At 45.2% G+C, this 19,260-nt stretch overlaps 1 protein-coding gene across 18 annotated transcripts in view; it reads right to left on the reverse strand.

The window, feature by feature from the left end:
• Positions 1-50: 50 nt before the first annotated feature.
• Positions 51-19,260, reverse strand: part of LOC108942731 (dedicator of cytokinesis protein 9-like) — an 86,188-nt gene continuing 66,978 nt past the window's right edge. For 4 of the 18 annotated variants that reach the window (XM_018766216.2, XM_018766202.2, XM_018766277.2 and 1 more), the window contains 24 exons: positions 17,981-18,159; positions 17,764-17,880; positions 17,560-17,671; positions 17,100-17,233; positions 14,945-15,059; positions 14,231-14,297; positions 13,160-13,207; positions 11,651-11,787; positions 10,692-10,807; positions 10,060-10,197; positions 9,787-9,969; positions 9,513-9,626; positions 9,146-9,361; positions 8,803-8,860; positions 8,007-8,113; positions 7,330-7,452; positions 7,118-7,231; positions 5,379-5,384; positions 4,642-4,677; positions 3,340-3,486; positions 2,162-2,372; positions 1,571-1,862; positions 1,342-1,480; positions 52-1,165 (listed from right to left, as the gene is read on the reverse strand). In XM_018766216.2, coding sequence (XP_018621732.1) covers positions 1,040-1,165; positions 1,342-1,480; positions 1,571-1,862; positions 2,162-2,372; positions 3,340-3,486; positions 4,642-4,677; positions 5,379-5,384; positions 7,118-7,231; positions 7,330-7,452; positions 8,007-8,113; positions 8,803-8,860; positions 9,146-9,361; positions 9,513-9,626; positions 9,787-9,969; positions 10,060-10,197; positions 10,692-10,807; positions 11,651-11,787; positions 13,160-13,207; positions 14,231-14,297; positions 14,945-15,059; positions 17,100-17,233; positions 17,560-17,671; positions 17,764-17,880; positions 17,981-18,159 — 3,035 coding nt within the window. In that variant the 3' untranslated portion in view covers positions 52-1,039. Of the gene's footprint in view, positions 1,166-1,341; positions 1,481-1,570; positions 1,863-2,161; positions 2,373-3,339; positions 3,487-4,641; positions 4,678-5,378; positions 5,385-7,117; positions 7,232-7,329; positions 7,453-8,006; positions 8,114-8,802; positions 8,861-9,145; positions 9,362-9,512; positions 9,627-9,786; positions 9,970-10,059; positions 10,198-10,691; positions 10,808-11,243; positions 11,288-11,650; positions 11,788-13,159; positions 13,208-14,230; positions 14,298-14,944; positions 15,060-17,099; positions 17,234-17,559; positions 17,672-17,763; positions 17,881-17,980; positions 18,160-19,260 lie in introns of all 18 variants that reach the window. The other 14 variants (XM_018766224.2, XM_018724888.2, XM_018724897.2 and 11 more) reach the window with 7 other exon arrangements.

Consider the following 19,260-nt stretch of genomic DNA (forward strand, 5'->3'; position numbering starts at 1 on the left):
GGGAATATTTCCATTTAAATACAGTAAACAATGTCTTTCTGTTAAATAAAAATAAAAACCCTATATGTCCAAAATATAAAATGACTAACTATAAAATGGACGTTAAAATGATGGAAGTTTCATATTACAGCTGGCTCTTGCTACAAATGCACTGATATTCTTTCTGTCACCCCATTGCTTTGGCAAGGAGGATGGACTCGGTCCTTACAGCGTTCAAATGGGACACTGCAGGACGCCACACAAAAGACAGCAATATTACACTCCTTTTTACACACAGGTGAGCATAGAATATACTCGTTACACGACCTCACATGCTTCCTGTTTCACTGCTGTGTATCCTTGACACACTCAAAGCAGAAGGCTAATGCTTTCAGTGGAAGGGCTCCATTAGATCACATGCCTTTGAGTAGAAATACAATACGTCTCCATGTACAGACAGGTGCGCACAATCATATTCTATTGTGCAAAGACCATTTGCTCACACATTTAAAAATTGTATATTTTCTTCATCCAGACGAATATTCACCTTAAACACTAATACTGTACATACAAAAATATTGATGGGAATCCTGACTCTTTCAAATAAAAAACTATAGAAAGAAGGAAAAGGAACTAGAGGTGCCCATGGAAAAACTGCATGCCTTAATTGTTCTAAATGTTTGAAAGAATCCACAGGAAATGACACAAAGGCCTTGAAAGTCAAGAATGGGTGGTGCACAGGTGGTGCCTTTTCAGGGCCAGTGGATCCTCCTCCTCTCCTTTATTTCCACACTGTTTTCTGTGGGACTTCCCCATCTTAATGTCCACTGAGACAGAGCTTCTTGTCTAATGTTCCTTGAGAGACAACATGCTGCACTGGATCACTGAAGAGGCATGAAAGTGAATTGTGATGCTGCCCTCTCTTTTCCATGCTCCTGCACTCTCCTGGACTGCCCTTAGGCAACAGGTTGCGGTCAACTCCTAGAACATTAGTGCTGCTCTCTAAGTGAGGAGTGCGCTGAAGATCAGGAAGGTCGGAATTTACGAGTCAGAGGCTTCCTCACACCACTGAAGATGAGCTCGGGACACCCTGGATGGAGGCACTCGTGGGTGTGCCACTGATGGCATTAAAGATATGCAAGGAGTCTGGCAGAAGGCTCCTTAACCCATCCTCCACTGTGCTGATCTGTAGGAGGAACAGCAACGGGGCAAGGTTGGTGGGGGGAACATCAAGAAAAAGGGGCAAAAACACTTGTATTTATCCAGATTAACTCTCAACTTGAAAACTCAACTGATTTCTGCCTTTGTCTTATTGTTCAAAATTTAATCAGTGCACATCCCAACTGGTGAATTTCATCTTACCTGCTCATGCATGATGTCCGACAGCTCGCGGGCCAGATCCCGGTAGTTGGCCTTCATCTCATCATGATACTCCTGCTGGTCCTCCTTGATCAAGCGCTCGTTGATGGTCAGGCCTTCGCCGCATGCCTCCACAAATTGCCTGCACACAATCAACACCAACACTAATAACACCACAAACCTGTAAACAGAAACACAGGTGTCAGGTGGTACCTCTGGGTCCCACACTCACCTGAACACCTCCTTCAGCTGTTTCACCTTGTTCTCGGGGTACTTCTTGCTATTGGAGTCATCTAGAAAGGCTCGAGCATATGCCAGTGGACCGGCGTTCACCTGAACGCTGATGCTGCCCTGCAGTTTGAGCTGCAGCCTGATCATGTCCACCTCATTGGCAGAACACAGCTCACGCAGCTCGGCCACCTTGTGGCTCATGGCGTCGATGGCCACTTCAATGGGGCTTAGGTCCGCATGGTGCTGATACATGACCGCAATGCGTTTCTTCACGTATGGGAAACTGTGTGTGGCTGGGGCAGGGACAAGAAAAGGTTGGTGGAAAAGTGGAACTTGCAAATGCTGGAACAAAAGGTTGTAACGAACAAGCCTGCCCATTTGTTCAGCCTGTGCACAGCTATCTCAAGCACCATGAGGTAAAAAGGCTAAAGGCAAGATATCTCATAGATAATGAAATGCTTAATTACACCTTAAAGTTCACCAGGACATCAAAACCTGGCACCCTGTACGAGAGCTGCCTAGCGTTGACTTCGGAGACAGAGAAACAAGGGCTCCAAAAGACCCCGTAGAACCCTGAGTGCGGGACACCTACTAGTCAGAATGATCCTGCGCTTGCACTGTTCCTCCACAGAGCCCTGCTTCTTTCCAGAGGTGGTGAAAGGTATCTCAAACACAAAGCGCCTGATGTTATGACTCCTTTCGAAGTCCGTGCGCCTCTCTGCAAGTTCCTTCTCGTCCAGGAACGGCGTCACGTGGGTCACCTGGATGTATGCATACTTCGAATCCAAGTCTTTCGGGTTAATCTGTATCGAAAAACATTTGACTGTTAGATAAACTGCTGGATGATTGTAGTGTACAAATATTTCTATTTGTACATTTCTATTTCTATTATAATCATGCTTTATATTGTACAGTACAGGTGGTCCCCGATTTACAATGGAGTTATGTTCTGCCAAACCCATCGTAAGTCAAAAATATCGTACATCGAAAATGAATTTAATATACCTAATACACACCTCTCGTGACAGACAGGGAGATGCGGATCGCTGCTGCTACCCAGCATCACGAGAGAGTATCGCTCCGCAAATCGCTTGCTCAGGAAAAATTCAAAGTACGGTTTCTACTGAATATCTATCACCAGCTCACCATCGTAAAGTCAAAAATCGTAACTCGGGGACCACCTGTATATGGCTTTGTGGTGAAGACCAGCTATAGTCACAAACTCACACAAAAGTTAAATTGTGAAAACTTGATTTGTGACTACTATATATTACATTATATTTACTAGGTTTTTCAACTACTTTTCAGACCTATTTTTTCCCCTCTGAGATTCTTAGGGCAACACACTGAAGATAATAGGTGTCAATAATATGAATAGTTACCATGGTTTCCAAAATACAATGCAAATACACAGAGTCAAACTGAAACCCAAAGCGGGGTCGCGGTGAACTGGAGTCTAACCCGGCAACAGAGGGCGAAAGGCTGGAGGGGGAGGGGACACACCCAGGACGGGACGCCAGTCCGACACAAGGCACCCCAAGCGGGACTCGAACCTCAGACCCACCGGAGAGCGGGACCTGGCCAAGCCCACCATGCCCCCAGTGCAAATACAGCTGTTTATAAAGATTGTGACTAAAATTCACTCTTTTGTGAGTACATCTACAGTACAACTTAAATGGGCAATTTCCTGGTGTGACAAAGCCTGAAAGACGAGCAGACAATCAATCAACACATGGATAGGAAACGGAAGTCCAGCAAAATAAGTCGTACCTTTCCCGAGTCCTGGATCATCTTGACGTTCTCTGGGCCAAACTTTTCTGAATACAGCTTGAACAGCCTCTGGGAGATCTCTGGGAGGGGTGTGAACTTTGGCTCCTTGTAGATATACTCCTTTCCATCCTCATCCTCAAAGAACCCCTTAAAAGAAGCAAATGTCACAATGAATATTTCTCAGGTTTAAACTATCAAAAAAGTCTTTACAAGGTTAGCAAAAGCATGTACACACTCACATACAAACTCAGAAATACCTTTGGCTGAGGTCACCCTTACTACTTAAGGACATAGTGAAGTCCAGACAACACTTAATTGGTTCAGGAACAATGGCTTCCAAGACCAGGCTGAATGATGTTCACTGAGAGAACAGAACCTTTAACCACATCTTACACAAAAAAAAAAAAAAATATATATATATATATATATATATATATATATACACACACACACACACACACACACACACACACACACTCTAACACACACACAGAGTCTGAAACCACTTGGCTCGAGCGGGGTCACGGCAAACTGTAGCCTAACCCAGCAACACAGGGCACAAGGTTGGAGGGGAGACACCCAGGACAGGATGCCAGTCTTTTGCAAGGCACCCCACGCAGGACTCGAACCCCAGACCCACCAGAGAGTAGGCCCTGGCCAAACCCGCTCTGCCACCATGCCCCCCTATACCCTAACACAACATTACATTTACGGACAGGAAGCTTCTAAATGTAAATAAAATGGTCAAAACTTCCAAGAATGTAGCCTATGTCTGAGTAAACACAGCATTTCTGTGTGGAAATAGTCTAAATTGAAATCTACAACTGAAAACTGCCTCAAGAGTTGGGCGTTCTCCCAAATTCCAGACAGACACAAAACAATCAATTCCCAAAGACACTGGAAACCATCCAGGATGCCCTTGAGGACCAGCTTGCTTCTGATATCCAGCCTGGGGGCTTTTCTTCATCTTCTAACTCAAGTGCTGGGAGAAGCAACCAAACAGGCCCCCTCTCTCACTGTCTATTGTTACTTAAAAGCATAGAAGCAAAACAAATGAGATAAATGGACAAACCCAGTAAAGTGAACGGTCATATGTCAGAAAGGAGTCTTGAACAAGATGGCGCTGAGCTTCGCAGAAGCCCAAGTCTGACACCACATTATCTGCTGAAATGGATGAGCTACTCAGGGGTAATGAAGCATGAATATTCCACTACGACTGAATGGACAAGGACGCATCAAAAAATCATAAATTGGTAATGCCGTCAACGTGCTGCATCATTAGCTTCGCGTGAAGTCATTTACCTCCGCCTCAGTCTCAGTGTCAGTAAACTGGTACTGCTACAAGGTGGTAAAACAACAAAAACAAAATGACAGTTATTCCAAGTGTTCCAAACACCTGAAGCATGATAGAAGTTGATTTGTAAAATGCTCTAGAGTTAACATGGACACGATGTCAACCAACACATCCAGTGTGAAATCACAGCACACAAGACACTAAATTGAGGCAACTAAGAGCAAAACTAACACGAATTCAAGAGCCAGTGGCACACAGATATAAAGAAATAGGGTCAGAAAGTACATAAAGCAACTATATGAAGTATGCAGTGCAGAAGCACAAAAATTACGCAAAAGGCTGCATACAGTAAGTGTTTGTGTATTTGCAAAATGTTAAACATGATGCAGAGTCAATAAAGTTTTTGGCAGTTATATATAGATATATTTACCGTATATATATTACCTAGGCGTTCTAAATTTATGCGGAACTTCTCAAGACTTGGATGCATCCTTTTTACTTACAATTTGCTTTTGTTTGGCTTCATACCCACATAGTTGCAGTTAATGTACAATGTGACCACGAAGGCAAAAAAATTAAGCTTTTCTAATGGTAGCAGATGAGCCCAGACATTGTACAACAGAAAGCTGCAATGGTTATTCCTACTGCTCGGATGGTTTGAGAGACAACTGTTACAATTCAGAAGCAAATTACACACAGCTTTAGGCTATGGGTGAAGGCTACCAAAGCCTACAGCTCAACTTACCGCTGCCTTCATGGAAGACAAAAAAGCAGAAAGATTAAAATTAAAATATTACAATAGATACTTCCGGGACCAGAAGATAAGATTCATACAATTCAAAAAACAAAAACTTAAAAACACAGAGCTCTTTATTGTACAAACGGGAAACATAACATCTGCAAAGCTATTTGGGGGAAAAATATTGTTACGGCGCTGAGAGGAGTTGTAATAGCTCCGTGTAAATAGTTGATATTAGTGTTCATGTATGTACATAGTTGTGTGTGTGTTCTGATTGGGTGCTGCTTTGCTTATGCGCAGTGTGTCATGAGGGGAATTCTGGAGAGTTCTGGGGGTGGCCCCTTAACCGTGGGGCGCAGTAGGGGGGCTGGGGGTGACCCAGGGGGATTCTCCGGTGTTCAGCACCACTTGTACTGTCTGAAGCATCTGTGTTAAGACTGCTGTCAAAAGACATGTACTTTGCAACTAAAGAGCATGTTCCCTTTACCCTGACTCCTGAGCTGGTTTCTAGCAGCTCCATGGGGGGGGATGCTACAATATCTTTTAGCTTGAATTCTAAGTGTGCGTAAATGAACATAAAGTAGAGAAATTACTTTCACAAGAAAAAGCTGATCCACGTGCTTCTAAACCATGCTGGTGAAGTGAAGACAGTGGGTAAACTCCGTACATCGACATTGCTATGTATCGGTAACTGCTCTGCATGTAGACATGGGAATGTACTAGCAGACTGCTCTGTACATTGATATTGCTAAGTAACTTAACACTGAGCTCTGAACATTGACATTACCAGTTGGGAGTAAGTTTACTCTGCAATATTAAAGGTGCTACACGACCATAAGCTCTGCATGTTGATGTTAGTATGTAACAGGAATCGCTTTTTACGTTGACCATGAGATCAGTACATCGACGTCCCTACGTAACAGTTCTGGACGTTCACATCACAACATTAATGGTAACAGTGAGCTCTGTACGTGGAAGGTGCTACGTAACAGTGACAGCTCTGCACATTGAGACTGATGCATAACAGTCACAGCATGGTACGTTGGCATTGCTATATAACAGAAACACACTGAAGATGCTACGTAACAGTGACAGTCAGACCTGGATGTTTGCACTGCTACATAATGGCAACAGTCAGCTCCATACATTGACAAAACTATGTAAAATTAACAGTAACAGTCAACTCTGCGGACTGGTGTTGCTACGCAACAGTGACAACTGGGTACATTGACATCGCTACATAACGGTAGCAGTCAAGTCTGTACACTGAAGGTGCAACATAACAGTGACGGTCAGATCTGTATGTTTACATGGCTACATAACGGTAGCAGTCAAGTCTGTACACTGAAGGTGCAACATAACAGTGACGGTCAGATCTGTATGTTTACATGGCTACATAATGGTAGCAGTGCGCTCCATACCTGGACATAACTATGGAAAAGTTACACTAATTACTAGCTCTGCATTCTGACATCGCTACGTTAAATTATATTACCCCTCTATATAGACATCGCTCTTTAAAAGTAACAATAAAAGTACGCTCTGCAGGCTTATAACTGCCATATAACAGTAACAGTGGGCTCTGTACGCCGACAGCACTATGTAGCTGTAACAGTGAACGCTACACACTGACAGAGCTATATAGCGGTAACCGTCAGCTATATGAGCTACACGGCTATAAGTGCTGAATGCTGTCAGCTTCTCTGCTACTTCTGACTGGGCTTCTAGAGCAGATACTGTCTCACCTGGCCAAAGAAGGCCACTCTGAAGAAGGTCCCCAGCAGCCTCTTGCCCGAGTGCATGACCTCCATCACCTTGCTGTAGGCGCGATGCAGGGTGTCATACAGGTGAGCAAGTTTCTACACAAAACACACACAATCATCACACACAGAGAAGCAGTCATTATGGCGACAAGACAAGTCCTTGGGAGGACGATGTACTCCACCACGCCCTGTACCTCGAAGTGTCTGCGTTTCTCATAGATAGGGATGATGAGTTTGTAGATGTCAGAGATGAGCTCGTAGCGCTCTGCTTTCCACAGGCCATCTGCGCACTCCTCCACCAGCTCCATGAGCACATCCTGCAGAAGTGAGCGGCCTTTGCACATTATGAATGACCTTGAGGGGTATATTACTCACCGCTACATGTTTAGATTTTTTAACCTCAACATTAATTTAGTGGACTTAAGAAAAAACAAAGACGACATTACAAATGACAGGGCAGCGGATAGTGTGGTGGTAAAAGCAACTGCATCCATACTTGACGGATCCAGCTTTATCACAATGTTCTGCTGTAGTACCCTTGAGAAACTACTTACCCTAATCTGCTCTAGTTTAAATAAATAAATAATAATAAAAAAAGACCAATTTATATAAATTACTGTAAAGGGTTTAACATTGTCAGCTGCTTTGGAGAAGCGTCAGCTAAATAAGTAAATTTAAAAGACTACCTTGACATATTGGTTATTCTAGGACTGACATTAATACATGCAAAACTAAAAAAAAATATGGGTTAATGAAAATATAAAACACAGCCAGTATTTATTGTATCCAAGCCCCCTTCCCATAACTCGTCATGTTGCTAATCCACAGGGGTGGCAATGAAGGGAACCCTGGGGAGACACGCAGCTTATACCTCGTTGAAGTGGACGTCCTGCATGCCCACATCTTCCATCATGGATACCTCCTCGTCAATGTTTGGTGTCACCATCCGGAACGCAGAGCAGCCTTGCTTGAACATGCCTGCAGTGCAAGGGTTAAGTTGACATAGGGATCCTCTTCGTCAGCATATATTTAGTGACCATCCCCTCTGTACATTACCAGCAGAGCCAGTAGAAGTAAATGGATCATAGTAACATAGATCACATCCAGCATCTCTGGAGATGCTGCCCTTCAACATGGTCGTAGTATGTTAAACGGGTGTTAAGCAGAAGGTGAATACCCTGTGACACTGGTGCTCCACAAAGACCTTTAAGTGTGTCCTGCACTCTTTGCACTAACCTACATGAAAACCTAAATGAAAATCTCAGTTTTAGTCAGGTGGACTTGAGAAATCACCCAGGCTTTCAGAACCAGAGTGTATATAAGCCCAAAAAGCTGAGTGAAACGTATATAAACGTGTAGAGCACAGAGCAACCATGGTAAAGAAACCCATAGTTTTTCTCTAAAATTAAAATGTGCCTGGAATACCAGTGCTGACTTCTTTCTGTTTCATGCATGTACAGTTTGGGGTGTAATTTTAATATGTTCAGCTTTCACTACCACTTATTGAAATTTCCACCTGAGGTTATACTAAATACTGTAATTTATGACTATGGAAACAAAACCAAACTAGAAATTTCAGGGGGCATGCAGTCAACACTGGCCGCAGTATCACTCATTGGAGATCAGCCAGTTGATGAATTTCAGTTCCACTCAATCAGCCAACGCACCTTTCCTCCGCAGGTATTCCGCCACCAGCGCTGCCACGTGTACATAGCACATCGCGGCCTACAGGAACGAAAAGGGTGTTAAGCTTTGATCAGTAGGAGGTCATGAAGAAGCAGCAATACAGCACAGAGGTGCCACTGCCCTGGAGGACTGAGTACAGAACCTTCTCCAGATCTCCAAGGAAGGATCTCACGAGAGAGAGTTCAATGGGACCAATTGGGTCAGGAGGATCACAGACTGACAGGAAGAAAAACCTCCTGGACTCAGGTCTCCAGGACTCCTCATCAGTCACCATCGGGTGTGGAGTGTTTCCTGCGGCTGCGGATCCCAGGCTCAGGCTCTGACCTCAGACAGATCCCCGTTCTTGACGTGGATGCGTGCCATGCTGTCCAGCCATGTCTTGCGCAGCTCCGGTGTGCTGGCGTAGGACTTGGCCAGGCTGTACTGCAGGTCCACCAGCATCTCCGGGTCACGCTCGTGCTCCTTCATCTGCGCTGTGGCCATCAGCACTGTGCGGATGCGCTTGGTCAGATCCTTCACGTCTGATGGGAACACTGTGTTCTGGGGTGGATTTGTAACCGACACTTACTTAACTGTCTTCATGGATTCAAATAAGCATCAACAAATCCTTCAGCATTTTAAAATGTGGCCCATTAATGTCGATTAACACAGCTGGGAGTCTTGGTCACCGCGAGGAGCTGCCCATACTGACCCTGATGGTCCGATCGCTATTGGCGCAGTTGTTGATGATGGAGAGTGACTGCTGGAAGCGCGTTCCCCCAATTCCAATCACATCGGCGATCAGCTGACTGACCGCAATCACCACCTATGTGGAGGAGAAGTATGGCGTGGGACATCGAAATGGAAAACCTGCCTCTTCTCAAGTTTGGTAAGTAGAGCTGCTGATTTTGATACCAGCGAAGATGCAGATTTCAGCTACACTTGCGCTCAGGGTACAGCGGTCCTGGTAGGGAGGCCCCGCTCACCTGCAGGTGGGTGCGGACAAAGGACTTTCGGCCAGTGTAGTCGAAGTTGCTCTTCATGAGGAAGTAGAGCAGGTGCGCCGCATCGCTGCGGATGGAGCTCAGTTTCGAGTTGCAGCACTTGAGGATCTCGTAGCAGAAGGAAGCGCACATGTCGGCGCGACCCTCGAAGAATGTGCACGGAAACTGAAAGCGAGGAGAGAAAGAAACTGTCCTTGGTCATGAGACGATTAAAGAGATGACTTCACGTGTTTTATCATCAGTGATGATTCTCACCTTGTAAATGAAGGTGCGCAGGGAGATAAAAACCTGCCGGAGTGCGGTCTCCGACTGGTTGATCTGGAGGAAGCAGAGGTGGACCTGAAACACCTTCTTCATCAAGGGGTTGTGACCGTGTTCAGTACACAGCTGAGTCTGTGGGAGCAGAGCATCCTGTTAATGGGTCTCGCAGGAAAACATACTGGCAGCAAACGCATACGCTCGTGTTAAGTTAATTATTGATGTCATGGTGAGGAGCCACATTTCCCCTCTTGGGATTTGAACATACAGCCATCTCCAGTTCAGTCCAACAAATGGGAGCTACTGCCACCAGTGGTATTTACATTTATATTGATTCATTTAATGGATGCTTTTCTCCAGAGGCAATTACATCATTGGGCTTTTGACAGTGATTTACCCTTTTATACATCTATGCAGGTTTTATGGGAGCAATTCTGGGTAACTAACTTGCTCAAGGGTACTACAGCATGAGGTGGGATTTGAACTTGAGACCTCTAAGTCCAAAGGCAGCAGCTCTGACCATTATGGCCCCTTCTCCTCTTGTTATATACACACATAGCTCATGTTTACGCAGAAAGAACAACGCTGGTGGAGGTGGAGAATGGAGATGGTGTAGAGGCATAGCGTACCTTAAACCCTGTGATGAAGATGCTGAGCGTGTCCAGCACTGTCAGACACACCTCGGTGGCGATGTTAGCCTCCAGCAGGGACTGGTTCAGAACATCGGCATCAGAGTGAGAATAGCCTGGGGAGAAAAAACAGCACAAGGGTGGAGATCTTTGGTTCATGGATCGCTACCCTGACAGGGGCGTGACCAACATCTCATCCGCAGTATAGATGGTCCCTCTGTTCAGTTACGGTATGAAAGGCATGTCGGAGCAGCTATCATCATCGCTGTTATTTTCACAGATACCATTGTTATTAACAGCATGAAAAGCATGGAAATGGCGATCACATTCAGCTGAAGTTGAAATGTTCCAGTCTGAGGCTTTCAAGTGGAACGCAGTTAAAGGGAGTATATGGTGAGAAAGAGACGTGTGGGATAGGAGAGAGAGCGTGAAACAAGAGGCTCAGAAAAGCTCATTCCCAGCAGACACTGCATGCTCCTACGGCTGTCACATTCAGAGCTGAAGAGCTTATAATGGCTTTGCAAGCGGGCCGTCAACCTGGTCCATTCTTACCATGGTCTACAGAAATTCCAAGAACACTTGAAATCTTTCTTACGCTGAAAACACAAAAAAGCCAATTCAATGAAGGGAAATGACACGTGAGACCCACCAAGCAGGGAAAGCTTCATACTTTTCTGAGCATTTCTCTGAACTGAAGTGCTGCCCGGTGAGCCGACAGCGCCGCACACACACTCTTTCCAGGAACGCACCCTGTATGCCCCCCTGATGATGCACTCTGATAAGTTGTTAGACTCGGTGGAACCCCAAACTTCCACCGGAGGTGCCACGGTGGGTGATGTTCAGGCTGGGTAAGGTTTGAACACTTGAGGACAGCATGATAAGGAGGGTGAGAAGGATGACGGCGACCAGAGAGGAAGGATCGAAGGGAATTCTGGGAAGGTGTATGGGGGGGGACTTACTGTGGTTAAAAGTGTAAGAGTTATCCAGGCTGCTGAGCTGCTGTAAGCGGGCATGCACCATCCCGGCCCTGTTACGCGACACGGGCAGAGTCTGAGACTTGCGCTCTTGTGTCACGGGGCCCGGCCCTTCCTGGTTCCTAGTGAGGAAACGGGACACAGAGCACGGTTTAGAGGCCCTGCCAGGTTAGTAAGCGGGTTAGCGACCGCATCCAGCTCCATGGTGGCGCAATGTGGAAACCGCCGAATACAACACAGATGCGCTGGCTGAGCATTTCTGTGACGACCAGTTTAATCTTGCAGCCCTGTATGAAACTACAGTGTAAACGTGTCATGGCACTCACACGGATATCTATGCATGCCAGAACTTTAGCCTCGTTCAGGCCGAAATCCAGTCAAGCAAGATCATGCTAGGGTGGACCTGGTCCATGGGGTTTGCATGCAGGTACTCATAAGGCCTTGGCATCACTATCACAGCAGCAGGAGGTGGGGTGGCAGAAGCCGTGCACTAAGGGGCTATATGCAGCTGGTAGCGACATGCTGGGTGATGCTGCGGGTGGCTGCATGCTCTGAGCACAGGAAAGAGTGAGGGATACCGCGGTCTTACCGAGGCAGGAGAGGGCGCGAGGCGTGACTTTGTTTAAGTATGATAAACTCGACATTTTTGTGCAGAAGGAGAGAAAGATGGAGGAAGGTTATGGAGAAAAATGACCCAGAACCCACAATATATGTACCACTGTCAGAGAGAGCAAGAAACTGTGTGTGTGTGTGTGTGTGTGTGTGTGTGTGTGTGTGTGTGTGTGTGTGTGTGTGTGTGTGTGTGTGTGTGTGTGAGAGAGAGAGAGAGAGAGAGAGACAGACAGCTGGGGCTTTGCCGAAGCACAGTTCTACATATTACATCAACAAAATAAAGAGACCACAAGTGTATAAAATGAGATTTTTTTGGGTCCATTAATAAAAAGTCTGAAAGCTAAAAAAAATAATATTCTGAGTACTTTTATAATCTCCAAGCTTTTTCTTAAATCTGCTATTGAGATTAAATATTTTAAGTTACATTTACTCAATGTTTTTCTCCAAATAAAAGAAAAAAATTAAAATTACTTATCTGTTTATGCAGTTGGGTAACTTTTATTGGAGCAATTCAGGGTAAGTACCTTGCTCAAGGGTACTACAGCACTAGGCAGGATTCAAACCAGTGACCTTGGGGTCCAAAGGCAGCAGCTCAATCCACTACACTATTTAGCAGACCAACATCACAACTCATTTGAGTTCATTTTACAAATCCATAACCAGCAACAGCAACTAAAATATTAAACAGGCAAGAGTAATGAAGTGACTGATATTGTACAATAAATATTCAGATAAACATTCTTCTAAAGTGTCTGAAATTAGAAATATTTAGTATTTTAAGTGTAGGATTTATGCTGTGTTGTATCTCGGTTTAGGTCTTTAACCGATACAGTGCCTCCTGTTTCCATGTTACTGAGAGCGACTAAGAGGTGAAAAGCTTACCTGGCAATGTATCGCTTCCCCATGTATCTGAACTGATGAAGGCACACTCTGCACACAGAAAAATAAACTTATAAGCGGTTAAAATCAATGAATCAAAGGTCGATTTAATATTACATACAGCACATAATGAAATTGGTGAAAGAAGAGTCCTGCTAATGGTCAAAAAGACAAAATTTTACCAATTAAAAACTACTTTACAGTACACAAAATAAGGTTTTGAGCTCAAGGGGATTTTAATTCCTGGCATCCAGGTGATACACACACACACACACACACACACACACACACACACACACACACACTTTCTTCAAATTCTCTTTAAATACACTTGGATACCACAATTATTCGTTTTGCATTTCACCCAATTTTTAGTAAAAAAAAAAAAAAAGTCAGTCAATTATTGAGTTCTTATGTTCTGCCATCAAAGCATGACTTCCATTCCAGCTCAAGAGGGGTGGAAACAAGTGCATACAGTGCTGCTTGAAAGTATGTGTACCCTATAAGGACGGTCATTGTTCCTGTATAAAATAAACTTATACAATATAAATCTTAAAATAAACTTATAAAATGACTAAATGATTATGATTTACGTACCTGGTTCAACCAATGCAACTTGGGCTTCACTTATTTTTGCACTTGCACTACTTCCGTGTTTCTCCTACACACACAATTTCCCTTAAACTAACACATGGAATTGGTCATTATGCACCTATTACGTCACATGAGAATGACTGCTTCGATTTTGTGTTAAAACTAAAGGGCACAAGGGCTTCACAAACTTCCAAGCAACGCTGTATCTCCTCCATGGTTTTTCTTTCCATCCACCTGTATGCCTTTGTACTCCAGCTGACCGGAAGGGCTGGTGTTCTCCCCCCACCCAACATTCCATGGTTGGTAAAATGAACAATGGGAACTGAAATCCAGATCCCCACAACCAGATATTAGGCAATTTTGCCACTACTGAGAGGGTGGAATGTGGAATGTTGCAACGAAACATCTCAATCCTTAGGATGCTGTGGTCAGAAGAGGTGTCAATGTCTGAATGTGTGTTGTCAGACGTTCTCAACTCACTCAACCAATGTGAAGAAGTCCATCAGCTCCGCCTGGCTGGCTTTGTTCCAGTATGCAAACAGGGCATCTGGGAGATAACAAGGGAAGCGAGAGGATGAAGTCAAAGCCACAGAGTTCTCAAAGCTGAGTGCTAGCACCATGGACCAGTAGGGTACATGAGATGACCACTGCTAATGGGACTGTGCCAATGAACAGTGTAAGTCTACCTGGACAATCTGGGTAATGGCTGTATGGGACACAGTGGTCAGAAGAGTGAAAGCAGAGCAACACACAAGTGTCCCACATCTCTAGGCAATGCTGCAGAAGAGCTTGTCAACCTGATGTCTCATGAACAAAAAAAAAAAAAAAACCCCAGCAAGTGGGCTCAAACTTCATTGGTACCGTAGCACTACCCAAAAAGAACTATTAAAGAGTAAAACAAGGTGAACCTCTGATTGCCAGTCAATTGAGTTAAGTTTTTATGCAGATGTGCCATCCAGTTTACATTTACATTTATTTATTTAGCAGATGCTTTTCTCCAAAGCAACTTCCAACAAACTCCATGTAGTGTTATCAGCCCACACACCTTATTCACCACAGTGACTTACACTGCTGGATACACTACTTACACTGGGTCACTCATCCATACATCAGTGAAACACACACGCTCACTCTGAGTCACTCACACACCACTAGACTTCATTTAGGGCAGGAGAAGAGGACACGTCACATTACCCTCGGACATGCTCTTGAGCACGTGCAGGAAACACATGAGCAGGCTCTTGACCTCAGACTGCTCCAGCTTGTCACAGCGCAGCAGGCTGCTGCCCAGGGCTGACGCCGGCTGGTTCTACAGGGACCAAGAGGAATGGAGGATTAGAGGACATGGTGCTGGTCCACACCGTTCCAGCTCACCTTCCCTACCCTTAGATGCCCAGAGGTCAAAGCGTTTTTTATGAGCAAGTGATGGCGCTCCCACTCTGACGGAATACATAGGGCACTTGCTCAGCATGTTCCCTATAGTGTACCCATAGCTCTTTACCCATAGTGTACCACATCCACTGGATATTTTTGGTAAGTGAACACGCAACAAGAAAGTACACAAACCAACCAGATGCATTTTTCCCAAAAAAATAAGCCAGTCAGCTAATGGTCTGCCTATTAATGAAGCACATCACCAAAGTTTTACATGTCTATTCATAGTCTTGCCTTATGCCTGTGTTAAAGCGCTCTGTGTCACTGCGTGAGAAGAGCGCTCTATAAAAATAAATTGAATTGAATATTTTAGATATGTGTTGTGTCGCAAATCAAATCATGTCCACAGCAAATCATGTTTAAAGACCAAAATCAATCAAAAATCAAATTCACATAACATGTGATATACAATAAAGGCAGAATAAAAAAAAAATTGTACTTTAAGATAGGCCAATAATTTCAGCAGTTATTACTAAATATCAGTGTATTTATTATAACTTTCAACCTTCAATTTGGGTGACAAACAGCTACTCTCCAAGCATCAAGGACACTTTTACGGATGTGCTTCACTTTGTCTCCTGGACTGGAAGCAGGTCTATAAATGCTAGACTAGTACAAATCGTTACAAACCTTAGAGCGGTTTTCACACTGTTATTACTATGCTACATGTGTGGAGGAGGGTTGAAGAGAATATTAGCTTGGCACTACTGGAACTCTGTGCTCCTTAGGGTTCAAGGTGGGATGGGACTGGGAGCTCTGCTCTAAGTACTGCTTTTTTGCCTCTACAACGGTGATGTTGCGTATAAAGCAGAACGGCGTCAAATAGTGGAGTCCGTTCCCAGCTTACATGTAACCTTTTCTCATTTTTCCCTAGTCCTGATCACAGTGAAGATCTTCCAGATGGAACAATCACTTCACTGGAGCTGAACTTATGGGCTACCTTTACAGACCACCACCAGCCTTGAATGGGAATGTAGGACTGTCAAAACTGGGGAGGATGGCTTCATGGGTCCATATGTACAATATTTCCTTTTGTTAGATTAGTTTAACTTGGATCGCCTGTAACTCTTTACCTATTGCAGGGTCACAGTGGTCCAGAGCCTATCTTGGAAGCATAGGAAGAAAGACAGGATAGAGCCTGGATAGGTATGAAGTATTCTAGATGTTTACTTTGGTAATCATTTAGTAACTGAAAGTAACTAGGAACCAAAGGGACTATTCCCTGAAGCAGGGGAGAGAGGAAGAGACCGGATGAATCATGTTGCCTGGAGGAGCAGGGCTACCCGTCGTTCACTACCGGGGGTGGGGAGCGTGGTGCAGGTAGAGGTGATGAGCAAAAAAAAAATAATGTCCTGTACTTGGAGCGAAAAGCTGGCATGCAAGGCATTCTCTGGCAGCAGGAGGGCGCGGGCGGGGAGCTGGGAGAAGTCCACGGTGACGCGCTTGGAACAAGGGGGGGGCATGGCGTCCTCGCCCTCGGGGAGCAGCCCCAACGCGACGGCAGAGTGTCTCCGGGCAAAGCGCTCCCTCTGGCGGCAGGAGCGCAGGGGGAGTCAAAGGCACAAAGCGAGGGTTAGCAGCCAGGAGGCGCCGCAAGCCCACGTCCCTCGCCGCCAAGCAGCGGGACACCTACTTTGGGACACATTCCCACCCACATCATGAAGCAACAAACAGCCACCTTCTCACATGACACACTTTGTACTGAACCATCTCTTCACAGCCCATGTGATTACAGTCCAGCAGTTCACCTGTCTGCACAAACATGGAGTAAAGTCCATACTGTGGAAGAGTCTTTTCCTAAGCAAAACTTCCTGATGGAGGTCTGGACAACATCAGGCTGCAGGAATGGACTTTGAGATGACGGGTGCTCCCAGCCCAGGTGATGGCTTTAGCGGCACGGGGCTGCAACTGTTACCTTGTCCAAGGAGTTGGTCTTCTCATGGCTCTTCTCCAGGATGCTGCTCCCAGAGTCGGTGCTGATAAGGGAGCCGCGGGATTCGGCGTGCCGCACCGCGTTAATGTTCGGGGTCGAGGAAGCGTGCGGCGAGACTGTGGGAGAGATAGGCCCGAGTGGGCCGTGATGTAAACGCACAGCTTAGTCATCAACATCCTGCCGCATAACAATGTTGTTGTTCGGTGCCATTGAATCCATGTTGACTGACAACCACATCAGTAGGATGTCTCCAGAAGCTTCTGTCCTCTACCTGTCTTTAGCATTGTGGCTTCACAGCCAGATTTATTTTTATCTCTTAAACTCAGATGAATAAAACAGTTCCTGAAGCAATCAAGCACCAGCAAATAAGGTACCGGGACTTTGCTCTGAGAACCTATTGAACCTATTGCCTATCTGCTCCATTGCTGCCCCAGCTGCTCACCAGTTCCAGAGATTGCCCCAAAGACGTCTTTGTGCAGGTTGTTGTCCAAGCTGCTCACTGGCCTCTGTGGAGCAACAATAGCGTTTGGGAGGAGAAGCTCATCTCTTCCATTCTGGTGTATGAGAGTAGAAGGAAGTTTTTTTGAGTGTTGTGCTGTCACTTGAAGCTGTGTTTCCACATTGGGCCTCCAGAGGGCAGACTTACATTGTTTGAATGGTTGACACCAAAGGGGGACACGTCTTTCACGTTGAGCCTCTGTACATTCTCTTGGAGCAGACCGAACAGGGGCAGGTAGAGGGTGACCAGCCTGGCCTGCTGGTTCTGGAGAGCAGTGCAACACCCGGAAATTTACCAAACCAGCATCTCACGGATCGCCGCGCACGCACACGCCAGACTGCACGGCTCCACCCGTGTTCCCTACCTTAGAGGCGTAGCGGTCATCAAAGGTGTGCTTGATCATGAGGCCCTTCAGCACCTGAATGGCGATCTGACGGATCTCCCGGAACTCCTGCAAGGCCCCTCCCACCTCCCGCAGCAGCAGCCCCACCAGGAAGTGGTTCCTGCAGAACTCTTCCGTCAGCGAGTAGTCCAGCTGAAGGTCTGGAGGGAGAATGGGGGGAGGGGGGTCAAGAAGAATGGAGGAAAGAGTAATCTTTTCTCGCCTAGCTCATCTTGTCCTGAAGCACACTGCTCTGCCCAGAAACCAAAGAGTTCAGTGCTGTTCTCAGTCAATTCATTAATGCCACAGACTACAGTACCGGTGAAAAGCATGAGTCCACCTGGAGAACTTGGACAATATTTTATGGGACAAAGTGGATGGAAGAGTGAAAGCAAAGCAGCACACAAGTGTCCAACATCTCTGGGAACTGCTGCAGAAGATCTCAGCACACATGAGGCTTCATGTCGTGATCAAACTTGTCAACCCTCAGCAAGTGTACCCAAACTTTTGACTGGTACTGCAGGTCTGATGTGCATGTGAACTCATTGTAACTGTACCATCCTGAATCCCAGCATAGAGTCGGTGTGTGACCCCTCCCTGGAGCTAACAAGATGAATGAGAGAAGAAAAACTTGGTGCTACTCTGTTTTGGGGTGAATGATGGTATAATTGTACATACAGCACATACTATCAGCACATACAAACCAAGACTATAACAGCTTTTAAAGACTGCTTAAAAGCAATATGTAATGAAAACATTTCATTACATCTGAAAAATATAAATTATCTTAAAGGACCCTAAAATAATTAAGATAAAGCCCCATTAGGAAAACAGTCCACACCTAGATACTAACAGTCCTAAAGAGTAAAAATGATGCAACTTTGCTTTTTGGCCACTGTTTAAAGAAATTGGCAGGCTACGATTGTAATAAAGACAGCATTAAAAATGAGGGGAAAAGTCTTTTGCTATTAAGATAGACTATTTTCTTCTCATAACTTGAAATTATTACAAATCTAAGGTAAAAAAAAAAAAACTTTCCCAAACGAATGAACTATTCTCATAGTGCAGTGCAGTTTCTCTTTCTCTCTCTCTCTCTCTCTCTCTCTTTCAAACACACACACACACACACACACACACACACACACACACACACACACAGTGTGGACTTTCACCTTGACCTTACATACTGTTGGAAACAGCACAACAGTTCAGTCACTTTCACATTGTGGTGGAAAGCTGGATATGCCGGACTGTGATGCAGC

This window comes from Scleropages formosus, chromosome 14 (assembly GCF_900964775.1).
Source record: "Scleropages formosus chromosome 14, fSclFor1.1, whole genome shotgun sequence".
Taxonomy (NCBI): Eukaryota; Metazoa; Chordata; class Actinopteri; order Osteoglossiformes; family Osteoglossidae; genus Scleropages; species Scleropages formosus.